This window comes from Ailuropoda melanoleuca, chromosome 4 (genome assembly GCF_002007445.2).
Source record: "Ailuropoda melanoleuca isolate Jingjing chromosome 4, ASM200744v2, whole genome shotgun sequence".
NCBI lineage: Eukaryota > Metazoa > Chordata > Mammalia > Carnivora > Ursidae > Ailuropoda > Ailuropoda melanoleuca.
Window position 1 is genome coordinate 138,636,417 of NC_048221.1, and position 16,460 is coordinate 138,652,876.

At 54.0% G+C, this 16,460-nt stretch overlaps 1 protein-coding gene and 1 non-coding gene across 3 annotated transcripts in view; both read left to right on the forward strand.

Annotated features, from left to right (window-relative positions):
- The first annotated feature begins 4,564 nt into the window (after positions 1 to 4,564).
- LOC109490461 overlaps positions 4,565 to 16,460 on the forward strand; it is a 252,703-nt gene continuing 240,807 nt past the window's right edge. The window contains exons 1-2 of one of the 2 annotated variants that reach the window (XM_034659954.1): positions 4,565 to 5,481; positions 10,488 to 11,512. In XM_034659954.1, the coding sequence (XP_034515845.1) occupies positions 11,287 to 11,512 (226 nt within the window). In that variant the 5' untranslated portion in view covers positions 4,565 to 5,481; positions 10,488 to 11,286. Of the gene's footprint in view, positions 5,482 to 10,487; positions 11,513 to 16,460 lie in introns of those variants that run through there. The other variant, XR_004625105.1, reaches the window with a different exon arrangement.
- On the forward strand, positions 8,009 to 8,111 carry LOC117802177. Its single transcript, XR_004625217.1, has one exon. It is a non-coding gene; the product is annotated as a U6 spliceosomal RNA (small nuclear RNA).

Below are 16,460 nucleotides of genomic sequence, written 5' to 3' on the forward strand. Positions count from 1 at the left end.
GATAACGTCTCTCTGAGCACCGCCACCTCCAACTGCAGCCCTGGGGTAGCAACACCTGACATCTCCCCGAGCGCTCCCCGTGTACCGATGCTATTAGGCAAGTCTCTTTAGCTTAGATTTGTACGGGAGCCAACTGGCCTGACAGCTTTATGTGAGAGCCTCTTGTTGGGTTGTATGAAATGGGCTATAGCGTGTGTCCTCCTGACCCTACGAGGCTGTGACTGGTGCATATCGCAACCTCATCCCCAGAGCAGTGTGATCAACAGATCAATGAGCCAGCTCTCCCATGACTATTCCAAGAAGGTAGGAGAGGATGCGACTTCTTAGAGTCCAAAGGGCACTGCACTTCCCTTCGGGATTTTGCACTGCTGTCCTTCCTCCCCTTCCCTGCAGGAAGCAGTATGCGTGGCCCAGATGCAGGAGGGCTACTGAGATCCATCTCACCAGGCAGTGCTCTCTGTAGGGAGACAGGCCTGGAGCTGTGAGGCCTGGGCTCAAGCCCCAGCTCTGATGCTTAGTGCTACCAGTACCCCGCGTGGTTCATGTGGCCTCTCCATGCCTTAGTTTTCCATCTGTGAAAGGGGAGTAACAGTGAGATGGTCCAGTGGCTAGGACAGGCAGAGGGCTCGCACCTGCACCCCCCACACGTGAGATGGTTGTTAAATAAATAGAAGGGGACCAGACTTGGGGAGAGAGGATAAGGGGGGCCTGGAGGCTAGTGGGAGGCCTGGGTACCTTTCTGCCTCTCTCCTTCTCGAGTCTTATTTTGGGTTGCAAGTTCTTTCTGGCTGAACTGTTTTGGAGGCTTTTGACCTGAGGGCCTGTGGGACTCCGTGGGGACTCTGAGAGAGCCAGGGGGATCAGTGTGGACCCAGAGCAGAGGACGGTGGGGAGGCTTGCTCAAGGCCAGAGGCTCTGAGGGGAGGGGCACAAGGCCGCTGGCAGGTGCCCCTGGCTTCTGACAGGACTCTGCCATTGACTAGCTGCCTCGCTGGGTTCTGGTTTCCAAATCTGTAAAATGTGGATGATCTTACACCAAGTTGGCTCAGGGATTAGAGAGATTAGGCATTTAGTGCAGTGTGACAAACTGGTATTTATCATTGGTCAAACTACTGGAACTGGGAGAGATGGGCGGAGCTCAGGATGAAAGCCTGGCTTAGGGGAGGGAACCAGAGGGCCAGAGGCCTTCCCTGAACGTACCTGGGCCCTGCAGCACCCAGGCTTGCTGGCGAGCCCTGCCACAGTTCCATGGCCCCCAGGGTCAGGGCCTGCGATGCAGTACTGGACGTTTTGGGGCCATTTGTCACTGCAGTCCAGGCAGGGTCTGTTGGAGGACACCTTGAGTGAGACAGTGAGCTGGGACCCAGGGGACATGGTGGCTCTCGGAGTACAGGGGGCTTGTGCCGTGGAGCTGCCGCTGGGTACATCCCGCTTGGCATCCTTCCAACAGGCAGAGTTTTTAGGGGAAAGCCAGGTTCCCCAGCCCCCACAGGGGGGAGGGGCCCACCCCCCCCAGGAAGGCCTGTGGGGGAGGGGAAGCAGAAGTTGGACAGCTCACTTCCTCCCCTCCCTGGTGCGCACTCAGCATGCTGTACTCCTTTGGTTCTTGACTGGGTTCAGCCCAGAGTAAAGACAACAGCCCCAGAGGGTGAAATGTGCCCTTCCAGCTGGGCTGGGCGGATGTCTGGGGTTGTTTGGGGATCGCACCTGGGCCCCCAGCCCTGGGAAGAGACAGTGCTTCGGGTGCCTTGGGGTGGTCAGAAAGAGGAGGGAACTTGGGACTCAAGTACATTCCCCCTTTGGAATCCTGCGATTCACACTGCACGTTCTAAGCCCACAGTCTGCTCTCAAATCTATCTCATTGCTCTCACTTTAAAGCAAATTTGGGTAAACGTGACAAATTTTTCAATCTTCCAAATTCCCCAAATTTGGGGTGGGTTTAAGATTTGTAGCATGCTGTCTTGACCTCTTCTGTGACCTGTCTTGGTTTGAAATGAGCTATTTGAGCTCCAGAGAGGTGACCGGACCTGGGACCACCCTTGCTGCCCTTGTGGGGTCCGGCCCCTGGCTGGCATCACCCACTACTGTCTGTCTGGAAGTGACTGGCTGCTCCCTCTGCTCCCACCGTGCCCAGGTCTGTCTCCACCCTCTTCCCACCCACCATGCTGCAGCCTCCTCTCTACCTTGACTCTGCAGACCCTCATTTCCTATGCTTGTTCTGAGCAAACTAACCAGAAGCCCCTCTGGCTTTGTACCCATTGCTCTGTCTTCTGACTCTGGGCCTGAATCCTGCCTCCTGGACCCCTTGCACGTGATCTCCGTGGCTTGCTCAGATCTTCCCCAGCCTCCCCAGGGGGCAAATGTGAGTTCAACTTCAGGAAGAAGCAGGCAAAGCCGAGCCTGACACGCATATGGAGGATGAGCCGTTTCTCCCAGGCTCACCTCTGGTCCCCGGCCTCTGAGAACTGTCAGCCCCTTTCTTGGAGCCCAGCATTGTCTCCTGCTCTGCCGGCAGCTGAGGGCCAGGCTCCCGTTGTGAGCCCAGATCTGTGTTGAAGAAGGGGTGTGGGAATACTGTATGCTCTCACTCATATGTGGAACTTAAGAAACAAAACAAACAAGCAAAGGGAAAAAAGGGAGAGAGACAAACCAAGAAACTGACTTTTTTTTTTTTTTAAGATTTTATTTATTTATTTGACAGAGAGAGAGACAGACAGCGAGAGAGGGAACACAAGCAGGGGGGAGTGGGAGAGGAAGAAGCAGGCTTCCAGAGGAGAAGCCTGATGTGGGGCTCGATCCCAGAACGCTGGGATCACGCCCTGAGCCGAAGGCAGACGCTCAACGACTGAGCCACCCAGGCGCCCCAAGAAACTGACTCTTAATTACAGAGAACAATCTGATGCTTACCAGAGGGGAGGTGGGTGGAGGTTTGGCTTAAACAGGTGATGGGATGAAGGAGGGCACTTGTGATGAGCAATGGGTGACGTATGCAAGTGCTGAATCACTATATTGTGCACCTGAAACTAATGTAACACTGTAGAAAGATAAAAAGTTATGCTTACAAAAAAAAATCTAATTCCTCCCCCCCCCATACACACACACACAAAGAAAAACAAAGGGAAAAAAGAGAAGGGGTGTGGGAACAGACATCTTGAGGAGAAGCTTCTAGAAGTGTCCAGTGCTATCTCTGGGGGACCAAGTTCTACAGTCAGTAGCCAGGAATGTAATTGCTTCCAGGGCACCTGATTCAACACAGTGACCTTTCCTACTGTTTCTGAGCAGGATGACTTCTCAAATGTCAACATCTTCCATTGTCACCTAACACCGTGCATGTCAGGTGACTTACAACCAACTTAGAAGTGGAAATTTCAGACATTTCTGTGTGGTTTGTATAATATTAATAAAAAAGGATCCTAAAACAAAATGCAAAAGGCCCCAGAAAACCCAAACTTTCACAGATCCCCAAACCCAGTTGTGCTTCTCCTTCCTCGGGAAAGTGTTGGAGTTTCAAGCTCTTGCTACTGAGGTGTGGCCGTCGGTGGGCACGTTCCAGGTGCTGGCTGTGGTGGGAGTTCGTGGCAGCAGTGAGCGGGTCATTCTGGTTCCAAGTGCACCAGGAGGTGGCAGCTTGTATCAGTCAGGGTCCTCTGGAGAAACAGGACCAATAGCCAATAGAAGTGTATGTATGTATATATATATCATCAATTTTCTTACCCATAGGGGCGCCTGCGTGGTGCAGTCGTTCTGGGATGGAGCCCCACGTCAAGCTCTTATGCTGGGAGCCTGCTTCTTCTTCTCCCGCTCCCCCTGCTTGTGTTCCCTCTCTCGCTGGCTGTCTCTATCTCTGTCAAATAAATAAATAAAATCTTAAAAAAAAATAAAAATAAAAATAAATAAAATCTTAAAAAAATTTTTTTTTCTTACCCATAAAGTGAATAAAAATACTTCTTGATTTGTAGGGTGCTTGTAAAGATTAAATTAAATTATGGATGATGTATTTTTAACATGCTAGCCAACACTGGCTGAGTGTTCACCAGCAGCGCCGGAACTGTTCTCAGTACTGTACAGACTCATTTAATCCCCTCCGACAACCCTGTCAGGTAATACTACTATCCTCATTTATCTTTATTTTTCACAGTTTTATTGAGATATAATTCGCATCCTATAATTCACTGCTTCTTGGTATATGACATTATTATTAACTTTGTAAAATTGTGATAAAACATACATAACATAAAAATGTCAATTTAACCCATTTTAAGCATACAATTCAACGCCGTTAATTACATTCAGTGTTGTGCGGCCGCCACCACTCTTTACCAACCTTTTCATCTCCCCCCAAACTGTGTAACTGTTAAGCAGGCTATCCCCATTTCATAGATGGGAAAACCAAGGCACAGAACGGTAAGGAAACTCGTGGGAAGTTACACAACAAACACGTGGTGGAGCCAGGGTTTGACGTAAGGTCATTTGGGTCCAGAGCATGCGTTGTCTCCACCCTGCCCTGGGTATCCAATAGCGGCTAATGTGTGCTGAGAGCCCACAGGAGCTCTTGCTTTTCTTCAGTCCTTACAGGTCTGCGAGACAGTAATTACTGCCCCTATTCTACAGCTGAAGAAACTGCGGCGGGGGAATTTCCTAAGTACAACCAGCGGGTATGGCAGGCACAGGTGGAACGTGGGTCTCCCTGACCTGGAGGCTCACTCTCTTCCCACCTTGCGGCACACCCGTTCACAGCGTCTCATGCCTTTCGTGCTGCTCTGCCTAGCACCCAGCGCACATTAGCAGCACCAGGAATAATGAAAGGCTTCATCTAAAAAAGTCTTGAGCAATGAAACGGACTTAAAAAGAGGTGATTTTGACAGTTCCAGGAGACGCTGCGAGGCTGGCATCGAGTGTTCACGGAGGAGGCGGGACCGCGCGGCGAGGCGTCCGGAATGGGCTGGGAAGGTTGATAGGCAAGAACAGCCGGGCGGGGCTGCGCACGGTGCGTGCGGCGGGCGGGGCTTCTCGGAGCTCCGCCCCGGGGCCGCCCCGGGGCAGCAACCTACTCCCTGGAGCGGTGGTTTTCCGCGCCGCCGCGGAACCTGTCGGTGCGCCCGCGCTGGAGACGAGACGACCTGTTTTTCTGACCCAGCGGGAAGTGCTGGCGCAGGTGGTCTCGAATGCGTGTTCTTCTTTTCCTCTGATGTCTGGAAGGGGAATTCAGCAACAAGGACTCCTGTCTGGAGCTCTGACCTCAACTTCCTCAATCCAGGCTCCAGAGAGGCGCACGTAGCTGAGCCCCGGGTACCGCGGGCTGCGCGCACTCTCTCCCTTTCCCTGCTCTGCATCCTGGCCAGGGTGGACGCGCCTCTGTGCCCGCGCATGTCCCCGTCCCGACCTGGGCTGGCCATCACCCTGCACTGGGTTGGATAATCACAAGTCTCTCACCCCTCTGAGACCGCTTCTGTTTTAAGATTACGCATCGCGAGGCATTCAGTAAGTGTTATGGAATGAATGCGAGTGTGTGATGCCCCCCTGAGTCCCCCAGCCAGACCGAGCGCCCCCTCCTCTCAGCGCCCCGTCTCCCCATGACCACGACCAGGTGGCAGCCCAGCCCTCAGGGTGCTTCTCGAAGGCAGGAGCGCGGTGCCCCCTCCCGCCTGGGGCCCGAGCTGCTTCTCTTCCCATAGGCCCTGGGCCGCAAGGTGGCCTCATCGCAGGTGTGCTTCCCTATCCTCAGGCACTCCCTTCCCCAAGCTGCGTGAGGCCCCAGGTGGAGGAACAATCAGGAACACAGTTGAGGAGACTCTTTCTACAGATTTGGGCGGGGCTGGTGGGGTGGGGTGGGGGAGTCGGGTGTTTGCTCTGAACCCGGAGGCGGCCCTGGCCCCAGCTTCTCCGTGTTTCTGGCCTGGGTAACCTACTCCCTGCCCTTTGAAGAGGAGCAGGTGGCCACTGCTGGAATCTGTGATTGGGACGGTGCCCTGTCTCAGGGTTGTGGAAAGCAGCTTCTTTGACTTCTTCAACCTTCCTGGAAAATGGCCTCAATTATCTGAAAGAGGGAAGGAGGATCTGGTTCTCGGAACATTCCTGCTTCTTCTTTGAGCAGATGCCACTCATGAAGGCTGGGGCATCTGTGGTCAGCACTGGCCGAGGCCCGTGGTTAAGTGGTCTCCAGCCAGGGAGCCCAGCCTGGCTCAGCTCCTGTGGGGCTGCTCCTTTCAGTGGCTCTGGGTGGACCTCCCTGCTCTCTCGTGCCTGTCCTAGGCCCTCTTGACCCTGCCCCCACTCAGAGGCAGGTCAAGAAGGCCAGTGAGGGCCCTGGGGGCTTCCTGAGGAACTCTGTCAAGTGTAAATGGCATCCTGGGCTGCTCGGTCCCAGGACCTGGTTCCCTTTGGCCCCCGGGTGCTGTCTGACCACCTGCAGCCCCTCTTTCTGTCTTCTGCCACTGTGCCTTTTCTCTGTGTGGCCTCTCTGGCCAAGTCCTGCTGAGCAGGGAAGGACTAAGAGGTGAGGGCAGGGGGAAGCTGGGGCCTTGCCACCTCAGGGCAGTGGCTCTCTGGACTCTGGGACCACATGTGACTAAGGAGGCTAAGTGTCAGTGGATTCATTTGGTGTCAGAAACAGCAGGCGCTCTGGCTCTTTTCCGGAGGTGGTGGGACCCTCTCTCCATCTTTCCCTCCAGCAGTGCCCCTGGCCATCGTGTTCTTTGTGCTTCCCACCAGGGTGTCCTCATTCTAGACGGCTGTCCGGGGGTCTCATGGAACCTTGGGTTGGAAGGTGTCTCAGGGACCCCAGTACACTTCATCCGAGCCCTTTGTGCGAACACCGCCCCGGCAGACGGCATCCACGGAGGAGCTGCTTAGGCACCTGGGCTCTGTCATGGTTCCCCAGCAAGACTCAGGCCCTCGTTTCTGCATCTGGCTGCCCTTAGGCTGCCCTGACATTGTCTGTCACATGGCTGCATGATCCCCACAGGCTGCGTTTGTGTTTTCTGACATTGTATCTAGCACCGAGCGCAGTGCACACTACTGGACACTCAGCAAATGGGTGTCCCTTCCTCTGGCTGCTGCTCGCCAGCCTGGCTGGGCGCTGGGCCGTGACTGGGCTTCTGTTACTCTGTCTACTTTAAGGAATACTCCGTCCGCCCAGCACCCTCCCTCTGCTTGAAGAGCTGAGTTCCCTGAGTGTCTCTCACAGACTCCTTTCACCTCCTCTCCGGCCCCTCCTGGCTTTCCGATCACAAGGGCTGCCCCAGCTCCTCACACGTACACAGAAATGCTGGAATTGGCAGAAGAATTCTGGGGCGGGAAGAATCCACCCAGCAGGCAGTCTGCCCCACCACCCTGCCGGCCATTTCCTGGCCTCCCTGGGCCCTTCTCTCCACATGCTCAGCTCTTGGGAACCCCTGCTCTTCCCTGTTAAAGGGGAAGGCCTCACTCACCCCCACCTCAGTGACCCCGGGACAGCCTTGTTCCCCCTGCCTCAGCAGCTCTCCCCACCTCCGGTAGGGTCAGCAGATTCTCCTTGGCCTGTTGGGCCCCCAGCTCCGGGCCACATGATCCGTGGCCCTGTCACAGCTATCTGACTCTCTCTTCTGCTGCAACCTGTGACCTTGTTCTCTAAGGCCTTAAGGTTTTTCTCAGTTGCCCCAGAGTTACTAAAGGGCTGAAGGGTGGTGGGCAGCCCCCACGCCCTGTGGGTCAGGGCGTGATCTGGTCACTGAAGGTTCTTCAAGGGAGTGTCATGAAAAATTTCTGATTTTCATATGGTCACAGAACAGAATGAAACCATAATTACTTCATACTGTATCCCACTAATCTTGTGAATTATTATAGTCTGTTTTACGGAAAATATTTGACAGTGCCTCTAGGGGTAAAATTAGAGCGTGCGTTGGTGGGGGGCATGATGGGTGCCTGTTGTCATGGGAAGAGCCAAATTGCATGCCTGCCCTTTCCCCCACCGACCCCAGTTCCCCCAACACGGAGACTCACTGAACGTCACTACTGTTTGTTCTCACGCATGCTTCGGCAGCACATCTACTAAAATTGGGGCAATACAGAGAAGATTAGCACGGCCCCTGCGCAAGGGTGACATGCACATTCATGAAGCATTCCGTATTTAAAAAATAATAAAGTCACAACTGTTTTTTCTTTTAAAGTCTGTTGGAAGCTGTAGAGTTTGCCTTCCAAGCATGGATGCTCGATTCTGTTTAATTATTCATTCATTAAACAAGTACAGTTTCTTGAGCACCTGCTCTATGCCAGGCACCCTGCTAGGTGGTCTGCGGGGAGTCAAGTTGTAACAGGACAGAGACACAGACTGCCCTCACCCTCTGTGATGTCAGTCCAAATCCCAAATCTGCCATTTGCCCTGTGACCTTGGACGGATCACTGAATCTTTCTGAGTGTCAGTGCTGTTATCTGTCAAATGGGGTTGGGAATTCCTGCCTCATGCACTTGCTTGGCGTGTGGTAGGTGCTCAATAAATGGCCACTGTTCTTCTTCCAGGCTATCGGGTGTCCTCTTTCTTCTCACTTGGAAATTGCCTGGGAAGCTACTGAAATGTTGGCTCTGGAGTCAGCTGGCTGTCCTGAGCTTTTGAGTCCCTTGGAAGGATTCTGGGGAGTTGGCCGATAGGCTCCAGGTACATGCCAGGCCGGGGACCGTGCGGAGTGACCCAGAGTTGGAGCTGTTGCTATGTCCTGTTCTAATTTCTGTTTCTCTGTGTGCTTTGTAATTGGGCCACTCTTTCAGTCAGCTAGAGCTGTTAATGACCTTGAGAAATGATCCCAGCCCTGAATATAGAATCCTGCTCTTTTGAAGTTACCCACTTTCTTTGTGGGTCTCAACGTGTGTGTGTGTTTTCCCTCGTGGGCATGCCTTCCCTTCCTCTTTGATGCCACCTCTGTAACAACAGGGTTTGGAATTATTAATTCCTACTGCGCACTGAGGTGCCGTTTTATTACACAGAAAGGGGGAAAATACAATTGCTGTCTCGAGTAATCATTTTCTGAAGGCTGAGAGCATAACCTTTCATTAATATTTCATTTGCGGCCAGGGTGGGTAACTGGGATAGGTCTAAAAATATCGTTGTCCCCTATGCATGGAGAGATCACGAGCTGAGGGACACGGGGCCAGTGTGTGCTCTGCAGTTGTGTGCAATTATTTCTAACATTAAAGATATTTAACCCATTAGCCCACGAGAAAGTGGAGGAGAGGCTTATGGAGACACAGCTCTTTCCTGAGTGGGGTAAAGGTACAAATCCCAGGCAGAACCCATCTCAGCCCCTCCACTGGGGGAGCCATGTCACCTGCCCCTGCAATGGATTTGGGGCATGGGGTCGGGGCTAGTGGCTCCCTGGTCAAAGCTGAGCTCCCAGGTCATGTGGCCGGACATTCACAGGTCACTGGGTTTAAGGACGCCATGGGAAGTGCTGTGGTCTTTGATGTTCTCTGGAGGGAGGCACTTGAAATGTTCAAAGCATCTCTGCGGAGAGGGCCAAAGGCTGACTCCCTGACTGAGAACCCAGGAGACTCTGCTTTTGGGGCAGGGAGGCAGGCCCCTGGGGAGGTGGGGAGCAGAGCCTTTGGTGACTAACCGCGATGCTAGATTCTGAGCAGCTTCCTTCCCAGTCCTGGGGGGTCCAGCTGGTTGGGGACCCAGGGCTGGCTCCTTGGGGGAGTGACTAAAGGCCCCGCATTTCATGTCCTTAAACTATTTCACAGATATGAGCTCATCTGACCATGCGAACAGCCCCCTGAGAACTGTGGGAACATGGTGACATCAGCCGTTACCCCACTGGCTGGTCCACTTTATCTCATGGGATCCTCTGACAATCCTCCAGGAAAGAGACGCCCCCTTACTGGGGAGGAAGCTGGGCCTTCCAGCTAAAGTTATTGATTCCTGAGGTCACCTGGCCCTCGGTGAGCTGGGATTAGTCAGAGGCCTGGCTGGGTGCAGGCGACCGTGGATTCTGGCAGGGGTGTGGGCTGCTCAGCGTTTGGTGACCATGGCAGACGAATGTGTGAGGTCCACTGCATGTGTGCTCTTGCCCACCAGGCCTCCCTTCCTGTTTATATCTGCAGGGGTCCTGACTCCTAACCCAGGGCCTGTCCACATGAAGGGGGAAGATAGCTAAACTATATAAGCACCATTGGGATTTTTAAGAATATCCCTGCTCAACCCCAGAGTTGCTGTGTTTCTGTATTCTTGGGCTTACTATGTTTTCCTGGAAAAATAAATAAATAAAAAACACTGGCCAGTAGGTTTATTGTCATATATCATTAGTGATGAAGGGGGTTGTCTTAGTCATTAATCATCTTGGGATTTCTAGATGGGCTCACATTGGTGCCCAAAGACATGGTGTTGTCAGGGACTCTTTCTTTAGGAAAAAGGCCACAGGCTGGGTAAGCCCCGTGACTAGGTTGGGGGCCATGTGGGAGGCTGGACAGGCATGGGGACTTGAGCAGCTGTGAAATTCAGTGTTTCTTTTTCTCAGGACCTAGAGCAGGGAGGATGATGGCAGGACCGAGGCTGATGGCGGCCCCTCTATGCCAGGCGCTCTCTGGTGATCTCCTGAGACCTGCTGGCTGGGGGTCCCATTCTACACACAGGGAAATGGAAGTCCTCAGAGACAAAACAACACCCAGGGGCTGGGTGAGTGCACAGAGCAGGATTTGAACCCAGGTCCTGTCCTCGCCAGTCCAGCGGAGAGCCGACCCCGCAGAACAAAGCAGTGGCTCCCGGCCTCTCCTCCCACCGGACTCGTCCAACTTCCTCCCTTCATTCTGTGCTTGTGTGGCTCTGCTCCTGCCAGATTCATACCGGCTAAGAAAACCACTTCTAAAGAGGTTTAAACAAGAACTGCATTTTGTTTATTTTCCCCTTTACTCATTCCATTTCCAAGACAGTATAAAGTATTGCTTAAAAAAGCTGGAGTTTTCTTCCTTGATCCCATGCCCCAGAAGTGACTGCAGCTGATGACCTGGCGTGCGTAGCACCAGACTTTGTTTCTAGGCAAATAGGAACCTTTAAAGATATAGGTAGATACCTACGCACAGAGGACTTTTTATTTATACAGAATAAGTAACTATAAGCCAACGTATTATAGCAATGTTTATAAAAGCCGAAGACCGGAAACACCTGCCATGGAATCGCCCGAGGAGGGGTCCAGCTCGATCTATGATACAGCCTTCAATAGAATTAGTGTGTGTCTGTTAGGAAAAGAACCGTCCACGTACAGCCGTGAGAGCTGCTCACAGTATGTCATTAAGGTAAAAAAGTGAAGGACAAAGCGTATGCATCATGTGGACACACTTAATTTCCGTGGCAGCTTCACGTGGCTGCACCTCCGGCGTGGGCAGCCCTTGCAGGCGCAGCCCAGAATTCCCTGTGCGGCTTTGACAGCAGCGTCAGTGGCTGGAGGTCTCTGGCCTAAGCTGCCTGTGACATCAGGATGCCTCCAGAGAGCCATGGCCACCCCAGAGGAAGTTACTTGCTGCCATGTGCAGGGGAAGTCCTGTGGTAAGTGCTCCAGCAGGGGTGGGGGGAGGGGCTGTGGGCCGCGGAGACCGTGATGACCCCAGCTTTGAACTGAAGCCGTCCTGGGTGGCAGCGCCTCAGAACTGTTCAAATGATTGTGCAGAGTCACTTCATTTCTACACAGGCAGAAACACAGGCCCAGAGAGGGAAAGTGATGTGTCTGAGGTCACACAGCAAGGTCACGGTGGGGCCCAGCACGCTTTCCCGGGACCCTCTGCACGTGACTCTGGAGCCTGTGCCGGGGTGGGGGTGCACTGGGTTGCACCGGCCTTCCCACGTGCCTGTTTTCTTCTCCTTAGCGTCGTCTCAACTTTCCCTTTCCTCTCTCTTCTCCCTCCTTCTGCCTGCCACCCCCTCACAGTTTGGTCTTCACACCCCCCATCAGCGCTGAGGGACTTGGGGCAACTTGGTGAAAACCCTGCGTGAGGTTCTGGTTTGATGCATTCTCCTTGGAACCCTTGGATGACCCTGGTGTGTGCTGTGTGCACACGTGGTGTGTGTGCGGTACAGGCATGTATGTAGTGTGTTGCATGTGCGTGCATGTGAGTGTGCACATATATGTGTGCACATGGTGTGGGTGGTGCATGCCTGTGTGTGGTGTGTGCGTGTGTGCATGTGTGGTGTGTACACATGTATGTATATGCGTATGGTATGGGTGGTGCATGCTTGTGTGTGGTGCGTGCGCGTGTGTGCATGTGTGGTGTGTGCACATGTATGTGTGCACATATGGTATGGGTGGTGCATGCCTGTGTGTGGTGCGTGCGTGCGTGTGCATGTGTGGTGTGTGCACATGTATGTGTGCACATATGGTATGGGTGGTGCATGCCTGTGTGTGTGTGTGGTACATGCATGTGTATGCGTGTGTGCTACGAGCATTTGGGTGAGTGGGCACGTGTATGTGTGCACACGTGTGCTGTGTGTTAGAGGATACAAAGGGTGACTCCTAGCCATCGGAGTGTCGGAACTGACCCAGGAGCAGGGGCAGCCCAGGCTGCCGTGTCCCCCTTTCTGCAGGCTGCCAGCGGGAGACGTGTCTCCCCAGAGCCAGTCCCTCCCGGCAGAGCCTGGGACTCTGGGTTAAGAGAGGCAAGCTCTCAGAAATAGTAAACCACTGTTTTCTTGCCGGCTGTTTGCCCTTATTAATTCAGGTAGCAATTACCCGTTCTGAATATTTGGCGACTAATTAGGTTTTCCTGTGGAGAAGGCAGAATGAGGAATGTTTTGCTCTGACCCAATCCACTTTCTGGGTTTCCCCAGGAGGGGGTTCGGGGGCCCGAAGGAGGGAAGAGGCAGAGGGTGAGAGAAACCTGCCCAGCTCCTGGGATGCCCCTTTAGCGGTCAGGTCTTCGCTGCGAGTCTATAGCATGATAAAAATAACCCACCCGATTTTGGTTTTGTTCTTGCTTTCATGTTGCCTGGCCCGTTTCCCCTGTGGGTGCCGCTCCTGGCAGTTTGCCTGATGATGTAGTGCTGGTGTCAGAGCGAAAGTTCTAGGCTGCTTGCTGAGCCGGGGTCCCCCCCTTTGGAAGTTGTACCTTCTGAATCCACCAGGTGACCAGGGACCCTAGTGCAGGGACAGTGTACTGGCGAAAGGACAGACACAGTCTTGAGGGGCTGGGAGGCCAAGGGGCGCACAGTTCGGGGGGACAAGTTGGAAGAGACAGCCAGGTGTCCTGTCTGCCTGACCTCAGCTGTGAGTTGACTTGGAGATGGTTTCTTAACCTCGAAGCCCCTTAGTCAACATCTGGCCTTGATTCGCTTTTTTAGTGCGCAGACTTTTTGTTCCTGGGGGACTAGTTGTCAGGGCCATTACCGTTCATAGAGGCACCTCTCAGGATGGGTTCCAGGAGGCAGGACGGTTTGTAACTCAAGTCTGAGCAGCCTCCTGAAATTGGAACACCCGACGGGCATGAGTCTATTGTGGGGAAGTGGTAAGTAGGTAAGTCAAACAAATACTGCTCTGCCTTCTCTGGGGCCTGGGGAGCAGGGGGGCTCAGACGTGGGGAGCTGGACACAGATCTGGGCACTGCAGCCCAGCCTACCAGAATGGGGCAGTGGGGGGCTTCCTCCGAACCCCTCATGTGCCTGCTGCCTACAGGGACACACAGCTCCATGAGATCCTGGCTGTCTGTCCAGCACTGTTGCAGTCTGTGTCCCTGCAGGGCACTCTCTACCCGCCTCTTGTTTCAAATGAAAATTTCTGACCGGGTTTGGAAGGCCTCCTGGCCACCTTCTTCCTGGAGCTGTGTGCTGGGGCCTGGTCTTGGCTCGGCCTGCTGCAGGACTTCCTTGTCCTCTGCGGCCACCTCAGGTGGGCATCAGCACTTACAGACCGGTGCCCGCTGGCCAGCCATGCACCCCCCCCCCCCCCCCCCCCCCGCCACACAGCTGCAGAGGGCTCCTTCAGCCTCACCAGGCCCCTGACTGCTCTGCACGTGCCTGCCTGTCTGTCGGTCTGACACAGCTGGGCCAGCCCTGCTGATGCAGGAATTTGGGTCTGGTCACTTGCATGGTTACACTGCTTGCCCTATAACTTACTGTAGTTCAAGGCCACAGACCTTGTCGTCTGATGTCTGGGGTTTCCCCAGAGCGCCTCGGCCTGTGCTCTGTGCTAGAGGCTGGCCGCTGCCCGGCCACACATTTTGGCTGGTTTCTCCGAGCTGTGGTGGCTGTGGTTCCTGTTCGGATAGGCTCAGGGAAGGTGCCAGGGGCTTGGAGTCAGGCCTGGCTCCGAGTCCCGTTTCTTCCAGCTGGGCATGACCTTGGGCAGCTCACATCATCTATTTGAGGACCGCTTCCCGCAGGATGCCCAAGTCTTTGAGGTATGCTGCCCGCATAGTTGGTGCCAGAAGGAGCCAGACCCTCGGGCCTCCCTGGGGGTGGTTTCCCCGGCACAGCTCATGTGCAGCTCAAACGGCCTTGGGGTCTCCCTTTAATTCCCCAGGAGCCTGTGGGACCAGAGCATTGCTGCCTCCTCCCTGGAGCCAAGAGAGCATCCCCACCCCCTACTCCCGGCTGGGAAGTGGGTCAGGGCCTCTCCCAGATGGGTTCCAGGTCTCCCGAGGGGCCGTGTTTAAATCAGCTCCCGCACAAAATTTCTAGGCTGGGACATGAGGTGGCTTCGGGACCCAGTCCAGCCGCCCCAATGGCTACAGACGGGTTTCCTCCGGGGTGTGAAGCTTCATACACAGTCCCTTCAGCTGTCTTGGGAAATGCAAAAACACCAGGTGCAGGCCTGTCGGTTAGAGTTTCCATTTACATTACCTGGGGCTTTTCTGTCCAGCCTCCCCCACCCACCTCTTGCAGCCAGGACATCACTGTTCCCAGGTCACAGCCACCCAAGGAATGTGACAGTCAGTGAGGCTGGGCTGCTCACTGTGGACAGATGCACCTTCCACAGGAACTGTTCACCCCAAAAGGCAGGGCGACACAGCAGCTTTGGAGGCAGGGGTCCTTGGTCCAAATCCCTCTCGTTACCTGGGTGGTCTTAGGGAAGTCCTCTGAGCATGGAGACTGTCATGCTTCCTTGGAGTTGGGGTGAGGATGAGGTTAAGCTAAGGAACACAGTGGGTCTGGTGCAGGGCTTGAGAAGTGACAGCTAGAGCAAGAACAGCGGCCGCCCATGGCAGGCTTCCTCCCTCCCAGCTCCGCGGGGTGCTTGCAAGCGTCACCTCATCTGGATGGCACAGCAATCTGACAATGTAGAAAGCATGATTACCCCCATTTTACTGATGGGGAAACTGAGGCATGGAGGAGTGAAGTAAGGTGCTGGTAAGAGGCAGAAGGCCACATTTGCACCCAGGCAGTTGGACTCCAGGGCCTGTGCTGTCCCCAGTCCCCATTCTATGCAGGATGTCACCACCCAGACTGCACATGCTGTGGCCCAGGGCCCTCAGCAGCTCCTGTCTCTTGAGGTCATCAGTGGGTCGTAGGCGGCTGGCATGACCTGCCCCAGGCCCCCATGCTGTGGCTAGCTAAAGCCCCTCGGCAGCCCTGGGAAGGCCAGCTCCAGATCCTGCTGTCCCACCGGCGGGCGGACTGGCGCTGGGGGAGCGGGGGCTCAGGGCTGGATGAAGCTGCTATCCTTTCAGCTCTGATGTGTGTAACTGCGGACCTTGGTTTTGTCACTAGCAAGAGTAAGGCAGAGAGTGGCTACTATTATAATGGATGCTCTTCTTCAAAAACTTTTTAAAGACTATTTTTAGAGCAGTTTTAGGTTCACAGGAACATTAGGAGGAAGGTACGGAGGGTTCCCCTCTATCTCCTGCCCCCACACAGGCACAGCCTCCCCGTTATCAGCATCCCCCTCCAGAGTAGGATGTTTGGTACAGTTGATGAACCCACAGTGACCCGTCGTTTGCAGTGTCACCCAAAGTCCACGGCTGACATCACGGTCCACTCTTAGTGCAGTACGTTCCGTGGGTTTGGACAAATGCACAGGGGCGTGTGTCCACCATTATCATATATACAGAGCAGTTTCCCGGCCCTAAAACCCCTCCGTGCTCTGCCTATTCACTCCTCCCCTCTCCCCTCCGTAACCTCCGGTAACCACTGATTTTCTCACCGTATCCAGTGTCACCTTTTCCAGAATGTCATATGGCTGGAATCATGCAGCATGTAGTCACTCCAGATTGGATTAGTTCACTTAGAAATATGTGTTTATGGTTCCTCCATGTCCTTTCCTGGCTTGTAGCTCATTTCTTTTTCGTGCTGAATAATAGTCCACTGTCTGGATGTTGCATAGGTCATCTGCTCACCTGCTGAAGGGCATCTTGGGTGCTTCCACGTTTTGGCAATTAGGAATAAAGCTGCGGTCCAATCCTTGTGTGGGTGTTCACGTGGATGTAAGTTTTCAACTCCTTTGGGTAAACACCAAGGAGAATGATTGCTGGATCATATGGTAACAGTATGTTTAACTTTGTAGGAAATC